General features: G+C 45.0%; 1 protein-coding gene across 1 annotated transcript in view; it reads right to left on the bottom strand.

Annotated features, from left to right (window-relative positions):
- LOC311223607 (plakophilin-4-like) overlaps positions 1 to 12,592 on the bottom strand; it is a gene marked incomplete at both ends in the record, with an annotated part of 77,144 nt that extends 64,552 nt beyond the window's left edge. Inside the window, one exon of the mRNA XM_084308382.1 lies at positions 12,461 to 12,592. Within this exon, the coding sequence (XP_084164508.1) occupies positions 12,461 to 12,592 (132 nt within the window). The remainder of the gene's footprint in view (positions 1 to 12,460) is intronic.
- Between the last annotated feature and the right edge of the window lie 1,370 nt (positions 12,593 to 13,962).

Genomic DNA, 13,962 nt, shown 5'->3' on the forward strand with positions numbered 1-13,962 from the left:
GCCTGATTAATATTGGTAAGACAAGACTACCACATGCTGCCCTACTGTCGGTCTGGAGAGAGGGTGTTCACTGTAGATGTAGACTACCACATGCTGCCCTACTGTCGGTCTGGAGAGGGTGTTCACTGTAGATGTAGACTACCACATGCTGCCCTACTGTCGGTCTGGAGAGGGTGTTCACTGTAGATGTAGACTACCACATGCTGCCCTACTGTCGGTCTAGAGAGGGTGTTCACTGTAGATGTAGACTACCACATGCTGCCCTACTGTCGGTCTAGAGAGGGTGTTCACTGTAGATGTAGACTACCACATGCTGCCCTACTGTCGGTCTAGAGAGAGGGTGTTCACTGTAGATGTAGACTACCACATGCTGCCCTACTGTCGGTCTAGAGAGGGTGTTCACTGTAGATGTAGACTACCACATGCTGCCCTACTGTCGGTCTAGAGAGGGTGTTCACTGTAGATGTAGACTACCACATGCTGCCCTACTGTCGGTCTAGAGAGGGTGTTCACTGTAGATGTAGACTACCACATGCTGCCCTACTGTCGGTCTGGAGAGTGTTCACTGTAGATGTAGACTACCACATGCTGCCCTACTGTCGGTCTGGAGAGGGTGTTCACTGTAGATGTAGACTACCACATGCTGCCCTACTGTCGGTCTAGAGAGGGTGTTCACTGTAGATGTAGACTACCACATGCTGCCCTACTGTCGGTCTAGAGAGGGTGTTCACTGTAGATGTAGACTACCACATGCTGCCCTACTGTCGGTCTGGAGAGTGTTCACTGTAGATGTAGACTACCACATGCTGCCCTACTGTCGGTCTGGAGAGGGTGTTCACTGTAGATGTAGACTACCACATGCTGCCCTACTGTCGGTCTGGAGAGGGTGTTCACTGTAGATGTAGACTACCACATGCTGTCCTACTGTTGGTCTGGGGCAGTGGCAAATATTCATGGAAGCCAAGGGAAGCCAAGCTTCCCCAAAAATATAAACAGTAAAAAAAAAAATTTAAATAAAGAAAATGTATATATATATATTTTTTTTTAAAATACTTTTTTTTTTTTTTTTTACAATTTTTTCCCTCCTCTCCTTCTCACTCTCTCTAACACTCTGTCACTGACTCACTGAGGCAGTCACTGTCTGCTCAGGCTCAGCATTATTTTGATTGACATTGAGAATTTGATAATATTAGGGCGGGTTGTCTTTTTCTCACGTCCACATTGTGGTTGGTTGTGGACTCCACAACCAATTATTAGCCAATAAGATTTGAGCTTAATAAAGGGGTTGGGTTAATGCCTACGCCTTAACACGGCCACAGCCTGGCAGCCAAGCACTCTAAGGGCCCTTTCTCACTCACCTATTCGTTTCTATTCCGTTCCGTTCTGGCCCCGTTCCGAATCTGATGCGAACTCCCCCCCCCCCTCTCTCCCCTCTAGTTTGTGTACACACTGCGGTCTTGGTTCGCTTCGGGTTCTGTTTACGGTTTGCCTTTTGAGCGTTTACGCTTGCCGTAGGCGATGATGTCACGTTTGAAAATGTAAACAGGAAGTGTCTTAACACTACTGCGGAGACTGGATGATGATATAAATGAACAAATTGCCAATAAATATGAAGTTATATTTGAACCTCTGTTGTCAAGCCTTGTCAATATAACCCACCCTATTTTATCACGAATGGATGGTGTTGTAGAGTCCGCTTTTGAGCGTTTTAACGATAGCGCTAAGCTAACGGCTAAACGCTAGTTAGCTTAGCCTTTACTAGTAACATTGCTGCATCGATTATATGCATTATATTGAATGTCATTGATCTACTGGTCGACCACGGCCGACTGGTTGGGCACCACTGGTCTAATAGAAATAAATGCATTCGAACAAGAAAGTATAGTATACAGCAATGGCTAACGGCTAACGCTAGTTAGCTAGCCTGTTCAGAAGCTAACATTATCCCATCGCTTGTGGCAATTATATTGCATGTCATTGATCTACTGGTCGACCACGGCCGACTGGTTGGGCACCACTGGTCTAATAGAAATAAATGCATTCGAACAATGTATAGACATAGCAATGGCAAACAAAATTGCCAGGCCTAACCGCCCCCACTAGTGCGCACCTGAGACCACCTATTTCAGCGGTCCAGGTTCAGCGCCCCCGGGGACGAATCAGCGGGGGGCGGGGACGGGGGACAGGGTTCTCACTCAGACAGACACACCCTTTTCTGATGCGAGCCGGGTCTGATTCGACACAGAGCAGTGAGTGAGAAAGGGCCCTAAGAGTCTTCAAATTTGCCGCCCTGGGCCAGAACGTTTCCACCGATTGACCAATCAAATCACATTAAAAGCTAAACGTGACAACAACAACGTCATCACCTCGCGGGCAATATGATTTAGGAAGGAGGAAGGACAATGCTCTTTTAATGTTCAGAACTACAAGTGGCTAACTGTATGGCTAGCTGGTTCTGCTAGGTTTTGTTGGGAGATATTTCAAGATTCATTTTCAAGAGGTTTATTTTTGGCCGGCGGGACCTTTACTGGGGACCAGCACACCACTGTGGATAATCTGATTTAACAAATCGATCTGTCCAGGAGGACGACCCACATTGGCCAGGTAAGCCTGCATAGGCTAGCTTGGTTGCTAACTAACGTTATCAGAGTGTAAACATGGGTTGATGGGCCGCCGAGCCATACTGTACATTGGTGACTGCTTGGTTTGATGGGCCGCCGAGCCATACTGTATACTGTATGTTCTACCATGTCAGCAATATCTTGACATGTTCCTATTCCCATTAATAATCGCAGTCCTGACTCCTGTGTGTGGACTGCGGAGACACGTTGTGAGCGTGTTTGTTTACAGTCTCTGTATGCACTATGCAGTACACTACTGGCAAGTATTTCATATCTTAACCAACATTGCAAGACGCTTATAATGGGTGGGAGGAAGGAAAGAGGGGGAGAATGAGAGACAGAGAGCAAGAGACATACTAGGAGATGGAGAGAGAAAGAGGAAAAAGAGAATTCATCGTTCACCTTATGTAAACAAGACTAAAGTATTTTTCTGGTCTGCATCCTCTTAGCAGTTGTTTGTATTGAGCCATACTGTATTGTACCCATTCTTTGTGTTTGTATAGTATATAGAACACATTGCTTAAAGCAGAGTTCAGTGATGTGAATTCTGTATGTTGGCGTCCCGCCAACGGGGCGCCCCGCCCCTCCAGAAATTTTTTTAATAAAAAAAGAATTATAAAAAAAAGATTAAGCCATTCTCCCTTTCTGTGTGTGTGTGTGTGTGTGTGTGTGTGTGTGTGTGTGTGTGTGTGTGTGTGTGTGTGTGTGTGTGTGTGTGTGTGACGTGTGTCCCAACTCTGGTCTTTGGCAAGTTTGATAGTATTTATTGAGGATGGCCAGATAATGTTGATATTTAAACTTAAAAAATAATTATACAGAGAGAAGCTTCAGCAAGTACAGAAAACGCTGCTGACCGACAAAAACCAATCCATCATGTATCACAATGGTGATGTCAGCCAGAGATGGGGAGAAGCATGAACCTTTAAGGACATCTCTTTGAAATAAATTACATTTTACAGTTTTTTTCTGATTTCTTTTTAAACAAATTATTATTTTGTATTATTTAACTATTTAATTATAGTTTAATTAGACACTGGTTGTAAATAGTTATGAGTGCTGTATGTGCCTCCCTGTATTGTAAATAGTTCATATGTGTGTTGTCACTACTGTATGTATAAACTGTATGTATAATTGTAAATAAGTTAATTTATGTGTTGTAAATCAATATTGTTAATATTTATTTACCTAATTTATGTGCCAATGGAAATGCTAGAAATGGTAACGTGGGCTGGGAGAACCAATGGAAAATGTTGGTCTGGGAGGAGGGTGTAGACTACCACATGCTGCCCTACTGTCAGTCTGGGAGGAGGGTGTAGACTACCACATGCTGCCCTACTGTCAGTCTGGGAGGAGGGTGTAGACTACCACATGCTGCTCTACTGTCAGTCTGGGGAGGGTGTAGACTACCACATGCTGCCCTACTGTCAGTCTGGGAGGAGGGTGTAGACTACCACATGCTGCCCTACTGTCAGTCTGGGGAGGGTGTAGACTACCACATGCTGCCCTACTGTCGGTCTGGGAGGAGGGTGTAGACTACCACATGCTGCCCTACTGTCGGTCTGGGGAGGGTGTAGACTACCACATGTTGCCCTACTGTCGGTCTGGGAGGAGGGTGTAGACTACCACATGCTGCCCTACTGTTGGTCTGGGGAGGGTGTAGACTACCACATGCTGCCCTACTGTTGGTCTGGGGAGGGTGTAGACTACCACATGCTGCCCTACTGTTGGTCTGGGGAGGGTGTAGACTACCACATGCTGCCCTACTGTTGGTCTGGGGAGGGTGTAGACTACCACATGCCTCCTCCGATACATGTGGAGTCGTCAGCCGCCTCTTTTCACCTGACGCGCAGAGGTTCACACCGTCTCCCCCAGATACCCTCTCCCTGCTGACCAGTAGGAGTCGCTATTGCAACGACCAGGACTCATACCCCACCAGCTTCCCACCCCGCGAACACTGACAATAATGTGTTCATAGGGATGACTGACCCTGCTGGGAATTGAACCCAGGTCTCTGCGGTGGTAGGTCACAGAAGGCTAAAACAGAATTCTAAAACCATTAGGCCAGGCTATATTCTGGTATATCTAGTTATTTTCTGTGATCGGATAGATTTGTACACAAGATTATTTTCTCTCCACGAAAATAACCATGAAAGAAAGTGCCAAAACTATCATCTCCCCCCTCATTTAATTTGCGTAGGCCCTACTTAGCCTAATGCTAATTTAATTTCATCAGTGCCCTGAATAGATCCAGCTCCAGATAGTGGCTCCATCAGTCTCAATAGACACAGATCCAGATAAAGGGCTTCTATCCAAGAAAGGCCAATGTTAGCTGATTGCATCAGTAAACCCTCATTTGAATTCTGTTATTTACAATGCAATTGCTTACTGTGTGGATGAGCCTCGACTGCATTTTAACTGCCTGTAGTGTGGTAGTGAAAGGGTTAACCGTCTGTAGTGTGGTAGTGAAAGGGTTAACCTTCTGTAGTGAAAGGTTAACCGTCTGTAGTGTGGTAGTGAAAGGTTAACCGTCTGTAGTGTGGTAGTGAAAGGGTTGACCTTCTGTAGTGTGGTAGTGAAAGGATTAACCGTCTGTAGTGTGGTAGTGAAAGGGTTAACCGTCTGTAGTGTGGTAGTGAAAGGTTAACCGTCTGTAGTGTGGTAGTGAAAGGTTAACCTTCTCTAGTGTGGTAGTGACAGGGTTAACCGTCTGTAGTGTGGTAGTAAAAGGGTTAACCGTCTGTAGTGTGGTAGTGAAAGGGTTGACCTTCTGTAGTGTGGTAGTGAAAGGGTTAACCGTATGTAGTGTGGTAGTGAAAGGGTTAATCACATACTCCAGTGTTTCTCAAAGTGGGGGGCGCAGAGGCATGACAGGGGGGGCCTTGAGATTTATATAAAAAAAAATAGATTTTTAGATTACAGAAAATTATCACTAAAGTGCTATCTGTTGCAGCTGCACTGTTCTCCATGAAAATACCATTTCTCAAAATCTGAAAATAATTATTTAATAAAACACAGAAAAGGATCACCAAGTTACTCTGGATAAAAAAAACCTTTACAGACAACATTGAGACAAAGCTTCCTGACACATCTCCATCCAAACTCTTGGAAGAACTCTTTGAAATCTCATCTGATACCACCTGGAGAGCTAGTTTCAGAGTGTGGTGCTGAGTACCAAGTATCTCATGATGCAGCAGTTAAGGTGTTGATACCATTCAGCACCACATACAGTATCTGTGTGAAGCTGGCTTTTCATCCATGACAGCTCTGAAAACAAAATATAGGGCCAATTTGAAAGGTCACGATATTGGTGTTATTTCAATAAATTTAAACATGGCCCATTTCATGACTATTTTGTTGGGGCGAGGGGGGGGGCCCAAAATATTTTGGTCCGCCAAAGGGGGGCCTGACAGAAAAAGTTTGAGAAGCACTGACATACTCTATTAGTAAAGGCCCACGTGCAAATACAACTCGACCAACAGAGATGGGAAGTCAAGATAACAACACATTCTCAATCCATAGGGAATGTGTTAAAAGGAACACGCCAACATGATGTTTCTAGGGCTGACCTTAAATTTTCTTTTTTGGAATTCGAAGCTTCGGGCCGAGATTCGATTTTAATTCGAAGCGTCGAGATAAAAGAAAATAATATTATTATATATATATATATTTTTTTTTTTATGTTGTGGGACTTGTACAGCACTTTGTTCAACTTTGTCAGTGCTGTAAAGTTTAAACCTTTTTAAATCTTAGACAAACAAAACACTTTGCTTTCATTTGAGGCTTTATAAAAGCAGCACAATGAACACAAATCTGTCAGTGCCGAGTCCGACCTCATCTTAAATAACAAACAGCATTGCTTGTTGTAGTTAACAAAGAGAGGCAGAGTTGATTTTGCACAATTTTTTTTAAAAATTCATATTATTATAATAGTATAAAGTATTTAAGACAGCCTTAGATGTTTCATTATCTTATTGAATGTACAGGAGAGGAGATTGGTATCTATCCTCTTGTCTGCAGTGTTCCTTTAAGACCATGGAAGGTGTTATAAGTACACTCTTAAGACCATGAAAGGTGTTATAAGTACACTCGGTACACCTAATCCAATGTATTTTAAGGCCATGTCCTGACGGAGACGAGTTTGGGTGTATCCGCCAAAGTATTTTATCGTATGCACGTTTCGTCCAGACGGAACAGTGTTCTGGAAGCCTGAATACGCTATTTTCTGAAAACAGGTCCCAGAGTGAACAAATCTGAAGACGCCAGCCTTGCGTTTCCATCTTTATAAGCCAGTACACATCTTTCCTGAACCGATGACGCAATAGCCCACCTCTCCCGCATGCGCAAACCCAGCCAACAAAAATGAAACATGATACAACATAGCTGCAGTTAGTCGCTTGTTCACCAACAATCTCAACATTTGTGTTACCGTTAGCTCAAAAACACAGAACCGGACGACACAAGTTGTTCCGCTAGCAATAACAACAATAATACTTCCGGTCGAGGGGTTTAAAAATAAAAGAGTGAAGTCTAAAACACTGAAGCTATTGAAAGATGTTTATTTTGTACATTTGTGGCAGTGTTACAGCATTTTCAGTCTTTCTGTGCTTGCCTTCCTCCGCTGCCACTGTAGGCAACGTGTTTTCGCCAGAGAGCAGCGCATGTGAGCCGCGCTGTCTCTCTCCTCTCCTTTGGAAACTAGCGTTAGCTCAAAAGCACAGAACCGGACGACACAAGTTGTTCCGCTAGCGATAATAACAATAACACTTCCGGTCAGGGGGTTTCAAAATAAGAGAGCGAAGTCTAAAACAGGAAAAGCGTTACTTTTGTACATTTGTGGCAGCGCTACAGCATTTTCAGTGGTTTCGTTTGGACACACATATTTCTTGAGACGATTTCGTGTTTACGGAAAACGTTTTGTGTTTAAAAAACGTGTGTTTTATTACACGTATATGTACATACATACCAACTGTTTTGCCGGTTTTATTCTCCACCCATTGATCCATAGCAACACTATTATCACCGACATCTAAGCAGGGAGATCCCCCCTTGAATGGCCCTTCTAAGGTTTCTCCCCTCCACATTGCCTGTGGTGCTTTTTTCCTATTGCTAGGTTTTTAGTGAGTTTTTCCTTACCTTCGCTGGGGTATGTCTGGGAGTGTGGCATTTATTTATTTTACATTTTATTTAGGATTTCATGGTGTTTTTTTGTTTTGTTCTTGATTTATTGTGATGTTTCTTCTTGACTTCTTTAAAGAAGACGTGTCCGGTCCATGGGGACATTAACGTGTGTTGTCGGGCCTTACAAATACATTTGATTTGATCATTCCCCCGGATGCTCTCAGTGTCACCCTCACCATCTTTCCCAAGTGATTGTCTACGGAGCAGCTCCAGTTTTCCTACATACCTTTTACTTTTAGCTCACTTTGGATTCGGGAGAGAGTTCACTCATATATTTTGGGCCTTTCTTAAACCAAAGGAATAACATAATATGAATTCAGAAGATTGGGCGGTGTTCCCCTTTAACAGCCTCGTGTTTCAATACTTTGGTGATTGTACATTTGCATAGTTGGGATGCCACTACTGCAGAATGGCACCATTACCAGTATCAGATATCGGAACGACACCAGGTATCTGAGAATTCTCCCCGATACAGTAAGACACCAAGAGCCATGTAAATCAAATCAACAGAACTTTATTTCCTGCATTTTTGGCACATAAAACGTTAGATCTCTCTACTAGTACTGTATATAGGGAGGTGTAGTCTCTGACGTCACTTTAGTTTCCCGCGCGGTCCACCTGTATAGGGATTCATCATTGGGAAAATGTATTATCGGCTATTGTAATAATTCTGCCTCATGAACATTGGCAAGCTTTCCATTTTTGCACAAAATGAGTTTCCTTCTTTCACTAACATTATTGTTTACGCATTTTTGGTTGAAATACAATTATATACGTAATTATTTTACGATTAATTGCAAATTGTTTCATGTTGAGCTATAGATTGTGGATGAATAAACACACAGAAAGGTGCACCATGCCAATGTTCATGCTTTATTTGTTTTAAACGAGACGATTTAGAAACGTGTCCATTGGAAATACATTGCAATTTCAAGCGAGGTGGACCGGTCCGGAAACAACAATGACGTAACCAACCACTACACCTCCCTATACAGTTCAGAAGAAGCAATACATCGGCATTGGTATTGGCTGATTATTAAACGTGTAGGACTCCGGTCCGAATCTGTAGCAGCAGCGTTTTAAAAAGTGGCGTCATCATGTCTACTTGCTGCGGCCCGATTGACATAGTTTGAAAACAGCGAAGACAGAATGAACACAAGATTCCCTGTTAGAAGAACCACATGAACGCCAGACGTCTCAAGAGGATAAACAGAGACGCTCTCTGGGAGCTGGTGCTGCTCCCGTCCCCCCCCGTCTGGAAGAGGGTCCATGCCGCGCCGGTCCCACACCGAGCGGTGCCAGGCCACGTCTGAGACCAGCGGGGCGCTAGCGTGGCCCGGTCGCGTCTCAACGTGAGCTCTGCTGTCAGTCTCTCTCTCTCTCTCTCTACGTCTCTCTCTCTCTCTCTTTGCGTCTATCTCTCTCTGTCTCTCTCTTTGCATCTATATCTCTCTCTCGCTCTCTCTCTCTCTGCATATATCTCTCTGCATCTCTCTCTCTCTGCCTCTCTCTCTCTCTGCATATATATATCTGCGTCTCTCTCTCTCTCTGCCTCTCTCTCTCTCTTTGCATATAGATATATCTCTCTGTGTATCTCTCTGTCTCTCTCTCTCATTTTGCGTCCATCTCTCTCTCTCCGTCTCTCTTTGAGTCTCTCTCTGCGTCTATCTCTCTCTCTTTGCGTCTCTCTCTCTTTCTCTGCATCTCTCTCTCTCTCTCTTTGCATCCATCTCTGTCACTCTCTCTGTCTCTCTCTCTGCGTCTCTCTCTCTCTGTCTCTCTTTGAGTCTCTCTCTCTATGCGTCTCTCTCTGCGTCTCTGTCTCTCTCCGTCTCCCTTTGAGTCTCTCTCTCTCTTTGCGTCCATCTCTGTCTCTCTTTGAGTCTCTCTCTCTCTCTGCGTCTATCTCTCTCTCCATCTCTATCTCCATCTCTGTCTCTCTCTGTCCCTCTTTGAGTCTCTCTGTCTCTCTTTGCGTCTCTCTCTCTGCGTCTCTCCCTGCATCTATCTCTCTCTCTTTGCGACTCTCTCCCTCTTTCTCTCCGTCTCTCTCTCTCTTTGCGTCTCTCTCTCCCTGTGTGTCTCTCTCTCTCTCTCTCTAAGTGACACGCTGCCCGCGGCCTCTTATCAGATCACAGCCCCGCCGCTGCTCAGCGTAAACGGGCCGCTGAGACTGAAGACATTCAGAACCTCGTTTTTGCTGCTGAAACAAATGGTTGTTTTACTCCGACGTGCCGTCTGAATTCCCCACTCGGGGAAACTGGAATGAGATTGCATTTCCTTTGCTTCCACCACAGTGTGGGTTCTGCCAAGCAAAACAGGCACAGCGCCCCAAACCCCACCGCCGCCCTCGGCGAGAGACGCCAAGCGACAGTTTGTCATAAAGCCCTTCCGTGTACCAAGATACGAGGCGGCGCGGGGGACACACTCGTCGAAATCCTGACCGCTGTCACGCGGCTACCGTTTACGCATCAAGGGACCTCCGCTACGCCCGACGGACAGAGCAGCCCAGGGCAGTGCTGTAATTGGATTGACAGTGGGGTTTAACCCTGTATTCAGATTAAAGGTGTGCACTACTGCAAGTCAAAAATCCTTCCGGGCAAAGCGGCGGGCGGGGCAGCAGTGGAGGGAGGCTGTGTGTCATCCATGTTGGAAGCAGCCATTCGACGTCACACAGTGGGCCTAACACACCCCGACCCTCTGGTTGTCTATGTGTAGCTCAGCTGAACCCTGATGTCACACGACCCTCGCCCTGGTTGAATAGGCGGTTAATATGTTAGTATTGATTGATTGATTTAAAACAGATTGCAGAATGGGTACAATACAGTACGGCTCAATACTAACAACTGCTAAGAGGATGAAGACCAGAAAAAGACCTTCGTCTTGTTTACATCGGGGTCCTCCATTTTCAATTCATCAAGACATTTATGACATACAAATATATACGGTACTGTGTAAGATAGAGATCATAAGTATGACTTACTACTGTGTCTGTATACCTGTATCACCGTATATTAATATTACAACTATGTATCTGATTAGCACTATTACTCAGTAGTACTCATTTATATATTTGATACCCAGTCTAATCACCTGTACATTGTATGTTGCGATTGCACTTTACTGTTACATTTGCACTCTGGTTGGATGTTGCCAGACCTCTTTTCGTTGTACTGTACGTCTTGTACTGTATAATGACAATAAATTAGAATCAAATCTAATAATTGAACTACTGGATGTTTAATGTTGTGTAATGAGAGGTTATGCGGGTAGCACCAGAACACTGAAGCAGCGAGGTGGTGCACTTTAAATCAGACTAGAAAGTAAGCGATGTCACATCCGATCTGATCAGACGCGCCTGGGCCCTGCTGCTGTATCTACTAACTCTCTCTATCTTCTTTGCTCTTAACTGGCGAGTCGGCGCAGACCGTATCAATGATGTGCTCTCAAAGCGATGCTTTTAAACCACGCTGGCTTCGGCTTATCTGTGCATCTGTTGATGCAATCTGTAACTTACAGTTGGGCTGTGGGCTATAGAGACACGAGAGAGAGAGAGGAGATTCTTACAGATGAGAGAAGATTCTCTTTTTTTTTACACATCATCCAGCAGTTTGCCTTTAATCAGGGACTATACCGGGGCTGTAGTGTTTAATCAGGGACTATACCGGGGCTGTAGTGTTTAATCAGGGACTATACCGGGGCTGTAGTGTTTAATCAGGGACTATACCGGGGCTGTAGTGTTTGTGGGGATTATTTTGAAGCGATAAACCAAATGTATCGGCATTGTCTGTCTAATGCTCTTCTATAGTCAATAGTCGGACAGTACTACAGTAGGTGCGCTTCCCCACTTCCAAAAATAGCACTGTCTGTACATCACTGGTCAATATGTGGGGCATCACTGCCACTGGTCTCACGTGTAATGAGGAATGCAAGGGAAGAAAGATACAACTGTGGTGAGAATCTGTGAAGCAGCATGGAGACATATCACATGGGAGAGGGAGAGAGAGAGAGAGAGAGAGAGAGAGAGAGAGAGAGAGAGAGAGAGAGAGAGAGAGAGAGAGAGAGATAAGGGGGGGATAGAAAGAGAGAGAGATAAGGGGGGAGAGAGATAAGGGGGGGAGAGAAAGAGAGAGAGAGAAAGAGAGAGATAAGGGGGGGGGAAAGAAAGAGAGAGGGGAAGAAAGAAAGTAGGAGAGAGAGAGAGATAAGGGGGGGAGAGAAAGAAAGAGAGAGAGGGGAAGAAAGAAAGTAGGAGAGAGAGAGATAAGGGGGGGAGAGAAAGAAAGAGAGAGAGGGGAAGAAAGAAAGTAGGAGAGAGAGAGAGAGAGAGAGAGAGAGAGAGAGAGAGAGAGAGAGAGAGAGAGAGAGAGAGAGAGAGAGAGAGAGAGAGAGATAAGGGGGGGAGAAAGAAAGAGAGGGAGGGGGAGAAAGAAAGTAGGAGAGATAGAGCGAGAGAGAGAGATAAGGGGGGGAGAAAGAAAGAGAGAGGGGAAGAAAGAAAGTAGGAGAGAGAGAGCGAGAGAGAGATAAGGGGGGAGAAAGAAAGAGAGAGGGGAAAAAAGAAAGTAGGAGAGAGAGAGATAAGGGGGGAGACAGAGAGAGCAAATGGCAAAGCGACATTATTAGTACAGTAAGGTGAAGCAGAGCGTCGCATACTGTACCTGCTCTTTGACCGAGGCCAGCAGGTTGGTGGTCGTGGTGTCCCGCTGAAGAAGGCTGTGACCGCTGGGTCCCGAGTCTCTGGCCACCGGCAGCACGGGCCCTTGCCCCTCGGTGTCCCCCTCCTCCTCCATCTCTAGCCACAGGCTGCTCGGCCCCCCTGCTGCCTCCTCTGACCCTGCAGAGCCCCGCGGTGCAAAAAGGCAGCTGGTCGGTCTCTACGATCTGAACCCACGGTACGCGTTGCTGCCATTATAGAGCGCGCTGCTGCTTTGACAGTAAGCTTAGCATTATATTTACATGGGCTTCGTATAGAACGTGACACACACGTCCATTTTGCTGGCGCTTTCGCTTCCAATAAATGATCAATGATGAGATTGATTCACATGATCCCTGCTGCTCGCTCGGTTATGATGGCAGCAGTCGCAGCAGCAGGGCTATAGTAGCAAAACGCCAAGGACGAGGTCAATGCACTAATAATGGCTCAAATGAAGAAATAATTGCGTTCCCATTTGGATGCCTTTAATTTAAAGGCTTTAAACCGTTATCGGAAATAAACAAATAAACGGCGACAAAGAGCAATCGCTAGGTAATAATACATAATGTGATAATGTACAGTACAGATGCAAAGCTCGACAGCGCAACTTACCAGCCAGATGTTGCTGTGTGATGATGATCAGGGCCACAGCTCAGAGTGCATCGTTGAAGAGGCTACATCTTGACAAACCGAAACATAATTCCACGACAAGGTCCTTAATAAATCCAAAATATGATGCGACCCATCAGCACGTCCACTGACACGGATTGTTTTTATTCCGCGTGTTTGAATTCACCCATCAAACCTGACCTGACGTCTGCGCCGCCCACCCGCCACTGATCAGTGCCGTGACGTCACCATGCGGCTCTCTCTGGATATATTCTCTTCTGGATATTCACATCGATCGATCCGAAATAATCAATGCAAATGTTCGGTCTTTTGATTTGTCGCACCTGCTGTGATGGTTTGTGAACATAAATGCGTCTGCAGCGTCTGTTTTCCCCTATACCTGTTTACTGTGACCATCGGCTGAATCCACCACCAATATACCCCCAGAGGAAATTGTACACAAATGTAATCGTTCAGACTGCAGGCAAAGGTGGCCCTAATCATATTTGTTTGCTCAGGTGGGTCTGGGGTTTTTCACAATTGATTGATTGAAAAGTGTATTAACAGATTGCAGAATGGGTACAGTATAGTACAGCTCAATACATACAATTGTTAAGGGGATGCAGACCAGAGAAAGACTTTCGTCTTGTTTACATCAGGGTCCCCCATTTTCAATTCATCATAATCACAACAGTGTGAACAGCACAAATCACATGGCATCTGATCTTTTACATTCTGATTTGGGCCACTTTCATATGTGGTCCTCCTAAATCAGATACAGGTCTGATTTGTTTTTGATTAGTTGGCCTCCACACTGCATTCAATTAATAAATTAAATCATAATCTGTGACTTCAGTG

This window comes from Notolepis coatsorum (assembly GCF_963971535.1).
Source record: "Notolepis coatsorum genome assembly, chromosome: 1".
NCBI lineage: Eukaryota > Metazoa > Chordata > Actinopteri > Aulopiformes > Paralepididae > Notolepis > Notolepis coatsorum.